The sequence below is a fragment of the Furipterus horrens genome, unplaced genomic scaffold (assembly GCF_987537825.1).
Source record: "Furipterus horrens unplaced genomic scaffold, mFurHor1.1.pri manual_scaffold_11, whole genome shotgun sequence".
In the NCBI taxonomy this organism is placed as follows: Eukaryota; Metazoa; Chordata; class Mammalia; order Chiroptera; family Furipteridae; genus Furipterus; species Furipterus horrens.
Window position 1 is genome coordinate 71,688,379 of NW_028327181.1, and position 8,648 is coordinate 71,697,026.

Sequence of the window (8,648 nt, forward strand, 5' to 3'; positions counted from 1 at the left end):
CCTTCTCCTCCACCGAATTCTGTCTTTACATTGCTGTTTTTCTAGTCTGGTAAGCACAGTGCTGAACTGGAAAGACTCTGCCAAGACCCTTGGCAGGAGGTGGCCTATAGGAATCCTGCCCACCACAGCGGTGCAGAGAAGACAGGGCCTCTGGGCAGACAGGCAGGAGAGAGGGCCAAGTTTGGGGTCTGGCTAGAACGTGGGAGAGAGCAGGTTTCCCTGACATCTGAATCGCCCTACAGAGCTCAGCTTTCTCATGCCAGGGCCAGCGTTACAATTTCTCGCTGGCGCTTGCTGTACTTCTCCTGCGAAGGGAAGCAAGCTTGGGGGGAGGGGGCGGAAGCCAGCCAGCATACCACCAGGAGTTGGGCAAGCTCCACAGGGCACAGCCACGTGCCTGCAGCACACGGGCATGCAGGCAGGCAGCCAGGGTTGCCCGGGCTCGCACAAGAGCCGGGGCCAGGGTGGGGGTGGGGGTGCTGGGCGCGGAGCGAGTGGTTGTTTCTACACAGGAGTAGCTTATTCTAACTCAGAATGAAGGAGAAGAGTCAAGCAGGCTGCATAGAATATTGGGCGTGCTGACAAAAAAACAAACAAACAAAAAAGATGCATGTCCAATTTTTGCAGAGGGAAGGGGACTGGATGAAACAAACCCCAAGTGAAGAACAGGGGTCGGGGATACAGCCATTCTTTGCTCTCCCGAGCCACGGACATCGTCACAGCAGCTCTGGCACTGGGTATCCGTGGGCCACACGCCCTGCCATCCTCTGTTACGTGTTATCTTACTGAACCCTGCTGAAACCCCAGGGAGGGACACTACTTATAGTCTCCATTCTATTGATGAGTAAACTGAGGCTTAAAGGGATTGAGAAATTGACACAAAGTTCCATAAAAGGTCAATGCGAGTACAGGATGTGAACCCACATCCCCGGAACTGGAGCCTGTGCTCCTAACGAGCACGTTGTCCTGCTCTCCATGCCTCTCTGAAAATAACTCTTGCCAGAAGGCTGGGGACTCCTGTCCTGGGAGTGTCACAGCACAACACAGCCAAGAGATGGGGTGAGCCTGTCCTCTACAGGGCTTGGTGAAGGCAAACTCTTAGGGGAAACAGAGAAGAGTCTGCCTGCCCCAAAACAAAGCCTACTCTCTCCTCTTTGTGATCTGCTCGATCCTGATGCCCTCTCAAGATACCCAAGGCACAGGGCACAGCAACTGTCAACCACGATGCTCCCAACCTGCAGACACGTCAGTGTGCTGGGTGGGAAAACACGTGGGCTGTCTGCACGTAAGGTGAGGGAGAAACTGAGGGTTCATCTCAGGGGTCTGGGAAAAGCAAGAGAAGGCCGGTGCCTCAGCAGGACCTCCCGTCACCCCAGAAGCAGCTGCACAGAATTCCCTTCCACCGTTCCTCGGATCGCACCGCCAGTGCGGTCCTTCCACGCCACGCCCTTCTCACAAGGGAAGGTCAGCACAAACAACACCAGTTACAGGTTGCAAAGGTACAAAGGGTTCTGCTGCCCGAACTCCCCCGCATTTGCTGTGCCGCCCACTGATGCTCCCCTCTTCTCGCACACTCCCACACGGAAGAGTTTTCACTTCACTCTGTAACCAAACCAGCTTTCATCCTAACGCGGTCTCTGTGCTCAGGCCTGGAAAGAGAGCCTTCTCAATTCTCAGCTGGATGAGGGTCTAACTGTGCAGGACACCCCCAAGCTATTCAAAGAAAACCACCAGAGGAAATGATTTCAACTCTGGCTTTACAAGCATGTGATTTAAAAATAACTCTGCCTTTGTCTGCCATGGATGACTTTCCCTAAAGGGACTGCTGTCCTTCAAGCAACTCTTCAATTCTCAGGGCAAACAGATTCTTATTTTTCCAGTACCCGGCGCTTCCAAGTACCACCTCTGACAGTGCCTGCGACACAAACACTGGCGTGGGCAGGGTGACTCCTGCCATCGCTGCTGGCCTGGGACATCCAGCATGCTGCGTCTCAGATGACTGAGAAGCTCGTGCAGGTGGCTAGAGCATCTGGCAACCACCACTCTTCTTCATTAAGATGTCAGCCCAGAAAGCTCAGCAATCTCCCGAGAGCCACAGGCGGCTTCAGTGGACACCTGAGTTATTTCTTCAAGAAAAAGCATATTTCTACAGATCTGTGACTCATTCTTGTACCGGACGAATAAGGATGGGTGCATAAAATAGGAAATGGGGTTGATGGCAGTCATGGTATAGTATGAGAATTCGCAAGGACTCTGAGCTTGACCCAGACATGTATTAGGCAGACCTAGAAAAGCACAATGTATCACCTTACGGCTTCATTCCCTTTCAATCAGACAGGGCGCCCTAAGGACACAGTGCCACTGAGCATAACTCGAAAGGTGCAAAGAGCAGAAAACACACGTTTAATAAAATTACTCTGAAACTGTCTCCAGATTAACCTGATGCCATAGTTTTAGAAACTAGAAGTGTGTAACTACGATCTTATTAACATTATATTTCTTCTTGAAACCTAATTGTCTCCTGGCATAGTCGAAAGTTTTGCTACAGAGCCTTACAGGACGTAAAAAGCCTCCGTTGTGGGTGACAGAGTCCTGAATTAAGCCCTGAGTTTGCTGACCAAATTGTAAGTCTACGTCAGTATATCTCGACAGGGGGGATTTTGCCCCCAGGGGACATCTGGGCAACAACTGGATTCATTTTCACTCATAGCAGCTAGTGTGCATGTGCGCACATGTGTGAGTGTGTGCACATGTGTGCGCAAGCGGTTAAACTTCCTACAATGCACAGAACAGTCCCTACAACAAAGACTTACCTGATACATCAACACTGCCAAGGTTGGGAAATCCTGCTCTATACTGAATTTACACAATTCCCAGAATGCTCAAGGCTACAGCTGTGCTCACTTCCCTTCTGAGGACTTATTTTCCTCAAGAGTCACTTGGTATTTCTACTCTGGTCACCAGTGTGATTACAGGGAACAATTAAGAACTTTCTCCCTGTTCAGGTTTGCTTGTGAGATGCCATTCACCAGGCCCACATCCCCATCATAATCGTTATCATAATCAACACTGTATATAAACAGTAGGGGGTTACTTTCTGCATCTGGTATTTGAAAAAGAGCTTTAACTTTTTCCCTTCTTTGTTAGGAGTGCCATTGAGTTTTCAATTGAAAAGATTATTTTGAAGTGTGTTTCTGTTATCAAAAAGTGACATCGAAATGAAGTTTAATTGTAGATCCCACTGCCCCTTGGATCCTAGTGCCCTTCCTTCCTCCACAAGCTAACAAATGGCAGCCACTGGAACTCAGCCATCCTTTGCTGCGGACAGCAAATCTGGCTGAGGCCTCTCGAGTTCCCCAGTTATTGATGGATATTGATCCTAATGAGCTCTGACAAATGACTTTTACGGAACCCTCAAATCGCCAAACCTTGATTCTTGATTCTCACTAGGGACCAAGTTATGGAAACCCAATATTTACATGCCTCTTGGGAAAAAATACGGTACTTCTAACATGGTATATCTTGTATTTGGCAGAGAATTAAGAAATACTTGCCCAGTGAATGAAAGTGTTAGGGTTTAAACACCCCAATCCAAGAACTATTGGTCCAAATTTCCTGATATTTCTCTCCAGAATAAGTTATACATACTGTACTAATCACTTTAAGAAGGTGTCTCAGAAGACAGGGATTGGAATAAATGATTAAAGTTGACACAGAAATAATAACGGTCATAACTGCTCTTATTAATAGAAATTCTGTGCTAAGTAGTCATTTGACCTTTTATACATATTATCTATAATTTTCACAATAACTCCAACAGAAATGATACCATTCTACACAAAGGGAAACTGAGGCTCCAAGAGGTTGTCACTTTGTAAGGTCACACAGCTACGAAGTGGGACATCTCATCCTGCAGAGCAGAATGACTGAGACACAACTGTGCCTTCTTATAGGGGCTCTGTCCCCTTCTCCCTGGTTTTGCCCACTTTGAATGGTTTTTTATTTTGCTGGTTGTGTGTTCCTGGGAAGAAGCTGAAGACAGTGTCATGGTACATGCCTAGTGACAGGGACTCAGATTCACACAGAGGAGTATTCACCCAAGCTTCCGCAGTCTCCTGGGGTGGTCAGAGGTTAAGCTTTAATTCCATTCCAGCCAGGAGCCTTGGGTTATCATTCAAAGTAGGTTTTGAAGAAGGGGCCAGCACAGAGGGATATGCCAAAAGGCAGGGCTGTGCTCTTCCCCTTTTACATCATTTCCTTCATTTTAATCTTGCTCTGCGTGTCACAGAAATTCTACACGAGCTGAGGACACCGGGTTCAGGAGTGATCTCTAGCACAAGTCTCCCATTGTCCTGCTTTCTATCTTCCCCTGCAGCCAAGGCCCTCAGCGCTGCGACCTTCCTGACAATTTATCTGGCTGGATCTTTGTTCCTGGTTACCTGTGCACATAAAATCGTCTTTCTTCCTGTTCGTTTTGTACTACAGGGTGCTAAAGGCATGAAGCCAGAGCTGCCTCAATTTGTTTTATATCTGAGCATTCGGCAGTGGGTTTTGAAGTACTGGTCATTTCAGGTGATGCTTTTTGTAATATTTCAACACCATTTACAGCTGACCTTGGGGCCTTGCTGGCTTTGATAAGAGTAGATTAAATGTAATAGATGAAAATGAAAAAATAGAAATGTAAGAAGCATTTGGTTTATAGGAATAGTAAAAAGAGAAATATGGGGCCTGGTGCTGAAAAGGATGAGCCATGGTTAATATGATAGCTGCTTTTAGATTCGATTTCTCAATTACTGACAACACAAGATTAAAAGATAAAAAAAGCTATCTGCCTCACTCCCCTAACTCACATTATTTTTCCCTTCAGGCCAAGACAAGGGTGAACATGGGTAAACCACAGCCTTACAGAGAGTCTGCCCAAATCATTCAGCAAGAACCTATTATCTGCCTGCTTAGGGAATGGGGAAGAGAGGCAGGAGATGAGATGGACACCTGAACCGTCCAAATCACTAACTGTTAAGCGGGTATTTCTTCAGCCACAGCCCTTGGGTCAGCTTCATCAGAATCCCCAGGGAGCTGGTTAAAAATGCATATCCCTGGGCCCTGACCTTAGATCAGAAAAATCCGAATTTCTAGGGTGGGTGTCCATCGAATCTGCATTTAGCTTACTCTCCGGGTGACACTGATGCTCATTAAAGTGAGGCAGCCACTGCGGTGGGTGAAGTATGGTGGGGGGTAGGTTTACAGTGTGACTATGTGAAACAGCTTATTCTTGCATTATTATTTATTACGGTACCATTTTCCATACGAACAACTCTAAGTCTATTTTTGCCCCATCCTGCACCAGGCTGCTCTTTCAGAGCAAGGGAAGTCCCCCTGAGGAAGATGTTTATACCTCGCCCATCCTGCCCCTGCTTCAGCCCTCCTCTCCCTCTGGAAGCTTCTGAGAGTTTACCTGGTCTGATGGGGCTCTGCATGCAGTTCGGGGATGGGATGCCAGGGTGAATGGGTGCAGAGGCCCGACTGCTGAGGTCCACGACGGAGGGGGCTGCTGAGGGGGCCGGCTGCAGCCCGGGAGGGTGGGGGCTGTGGTCATGCTGCGGGCTGGGGGGGATGCCGTTTTCCGACAAGAACTCCTCCAGGTCCATGTACTCCAACTGGAAGGTATCTCCGTCATAGGGAAGGGTTTTGTCCCATAAGGTGGGTCCCAAGAACGCCGACTGGGGGACTGTCGGGCTGTTACTCTCATCGTCCAGCTTCTTTCCCTTGTCTTTATCTTTGGTAAATGCTGCAGGAAAAGGCAAAAGGTGGGCTTTAACAAAGAAAAAGTGTCGTTTTTTTTTTTTTTTTTTTTTTTTTTCACCACCTCCCCTAGACTCTGCTACAAAACTACTAGTCACAAACACCGGGGTTGTCTCGCCGCTGGCTTTTGTGGATTTAGAGTTAAAAGTTCAGGCAGGACACGGATCTCTGCCTGTTTTTCAACATCTTCCTATTTACTTTGGAAAGAAAGCCTGAGTCCTTGGGACTGGGCTACAGACCGCTCTGGGATATAAACAAGAGAGCACAGACTTCAAGGCATTACTTGAGGAGACAAATAATTGCAATCTACAGTGGGAATGTAACACCTGCAATTACATAAAGCTGCTGTGATTTGTAAGGAAACAGGCAATAACCAGGCAAATCCATCGCACTAACAGTATGAAGTCATTCAGACTTGGAAAGCCAGTGAGTTGGCTTTCCGTATATTATCTCCAAAAACGCCACAATCGACTTGCAAATAGCGTTCATCCCCACTCATAATGAAGAAATGGAGACTCTGAGCCTTGAAGGAAACTTAACCAATACCTCATAGCAGCAGGGAAGAAAACCGAGAACCCCTCCTGAGCTCACATGTGTTTGCTTCTAAAGCCACGCGGCAACACTGCATTTTATAAAAGGGTTTTATTTTAATACAAAGTGTTTTCTTCCTCTAAACACTTTAGTATAATCCTATTCACAAAAATTACACATGTGCGCAACCTGTCAAAAGCACAGCTAATGGAAAAGGTGGTGACTCTACATGCCTACCACGCAGGTATGCAGCTATTTTTACCTGGAAGTATTGCCTCACCCCATGAGGGCTTTAACCAGCACTCTGGATCTTGCCAAGTCTAGCACTCAGGCGCCGGTGGAATCTGGGATTAAGGAATTTGGTTTCTGAGCTTCTACCTCAGAGAAACACAGCCTCCACCCGTCACCCATGCTCATACTTTACAGCCTCATCTGACTTAAAACAACCGCGGATGCAAAAAAGATTGCAGGCAGCACCTTCCTCCAGGGCGCTGCTCCTGAAAGGACAGTTAAAGGAAAGCTGTGCTCTGCGGACCGAGAGCCAAACCCCTCAACTTTTGCATTTGCAACAGGTTGTCTCCTGCTAGGAAAGAAGATGCGAGTGCTCCCAAGGCATTTGCAGCCCAATGCTCTTTCAAGACTTTACACGCTGAGCCGCACCTTCTGCCTTCGCTGCCATAGAGAAAAGCAAGAAACCGCAACAGCCCCAATGACAAATCCCTGGTGGCAGGAGCTCGGTTCAGCGCCTCGCACGACCCGTCGGGTTCCTCTCCAACCAAGGCTGCCTGGGGAAGGCTTGGGACTTACCAAGAAAGGGCTCAAGCCAGAGGAGGCTCCTGCGCCGTTACACGTGAGCCTGCTCCTCTCCCCTCCCACCGAGCAAGTGCACGGGCGAGTGTCAGCGCTGGAAGCGTGCAGGGCTTCCCGCCGAGACACCCCCCCCTCCGAATTACTCTTCGCTGGAGAACACGCGTCTCCGCTCACACCGCCTGAGTTCCAAATCCCAACTAATAACACAAACAATAACATGATCCCAATGCGCAGCCTGGGCAGTAAGACACCCCCCCCCACTCGCGCCCCCAGCTGCGCGCAAGCCCTCCGGTTTCTGCCCCCGGCCCGAGCCGCTCTGCCCTCGCAAAGACCGCTGCGCTCTGCGGGGCCGATAAGCCTCATTTCAGGGAACCCTGACCCGTCCAGTTACATCGCCCACCTGCGCCGCGGGGCTGGGACCCAGGGAGGGCTGGGCCGGGCCCCCACGGCTATTTTAAACGTTGCTCAGTGAGGGGGTCCCCATTTCTTGAGGAGGGGCAGGGGGGATGGGTGAGCTCCTCTAGTTCATTAAAGAAGGGCCAGGGGACCGGGACCGGGACGGAGGGAGATGGATGCTCCAGCGAGCTAGCGGGGCTGCCATGCCAAGGAGGGAGCCCCCAGGAGCGCCGCCCCTTCCGAGAGCGGGGCAGCCGGGAGGGCAGCGCTCACCGTCTTCGTGATGAAGGGGGAGCTTCAGCGGGTTCTCCAGCAGGGACCTGAGCACGCCGTAGGGAGGCGGGATGAAGGTGGGATTCAGGGGGAGCGGTCGGGACATTTTCTCCATCGCGTTGATTTTTTTTTTCTTAAGAAAAAACTGCCCCCTACAATGTTGCTGAGCTTTTTTTCCTCCGTTCTTTGCCAAAAGCACTCGCTCGGAGAAAATATTACTTGTATCTTTACAAATACATCTGCATAAAAAAATAAAAACAAAAAACTTTCAGTTCCCCGGGGGAGACGGTCTCCGGAGAGCGCGCCAAATGCCCGCCGGCTCCTCGGCGACGTGCGGGATGCTTTCACCTGCCTCGAACCCCCTTGTCTTGCAAAATGTTCAAAAAAGAAAGACACACAACCTGCAGACGGCCGCAAAAGAGCGGAAGACACCGCGCCAACGTGGCCGTCCCGCCAGCACCCGAGGCCACGCGCGGTCCCACCCCACCCCCCTCCCCGCGACGGTGGCCGCTGCTCCCCTGCGTTCCGCGGCCCCGCAGCGCCGGGCTCAGCGCAACCAGCAGCCCATGTGCCGTGGCCCTGACAAGAGTGACGTCAGGGCCCGCACCTCGCGCCGATAGGCGTATAGGGGGCGGGGCCACGCGCGGCCGCGCCCCCGCCCCGCCCCCTCGGCGGAGTGTTTAGCGTTGTCGCGCGCACGGATTTTCTGGGATCTTACAGAGCTGGCAGGTTGCAAAGGAACAGGTGCCAGATTCCCAAAGTCAATGTCCTGAGCTAAGAATCTGATTTCTTTTTCAGAGTAGTCATTGGAATGGGGTATTTATTTTAGTCGTTTT

At 50.2% G+C, this 8,648-nt stretch overlaps 1 protein-coding gene across 4 annotated transcripts in view; it reads right to left on the reverse strand.

Moving 5' to 3' along the window:
* HLF (HLF transcription factor, PAR bZIP family member) overlaps positions 1-8,284 on the reverse strand; it is a 49,785-nt gene extending 41,501 nt beyond the window's left edge. For 2 of the 4 annotated variants that reach the window (XM_090291384.1, XM_090291382.1), the window contains exons 1-2: positions 7,813-8,284; positions 5,456-5,788 (exon numbers count right to left, since the gene is read on the reverse strand). In XM_090291384.1, coding sequence (XP_090147510.1) covers positions 5,456-5,788; positions 7,813-7,927 — 448 coding nt within the window. In that variant the 5' untranslated portion in view covers positions 7,928-8,284. Of the gene's footprint in view, positions 1-5,455; positions 5,789-6,993; positions 7,130-7,812 lie in introns of those variants that run through there. The other 2 variants (XM_090291383.1, XM_090291385.1) reach the window with 2 other exon arrangements.
* Between the last annotated feature and the right edge of the window lie 364 nt (positions 8,285-8,648).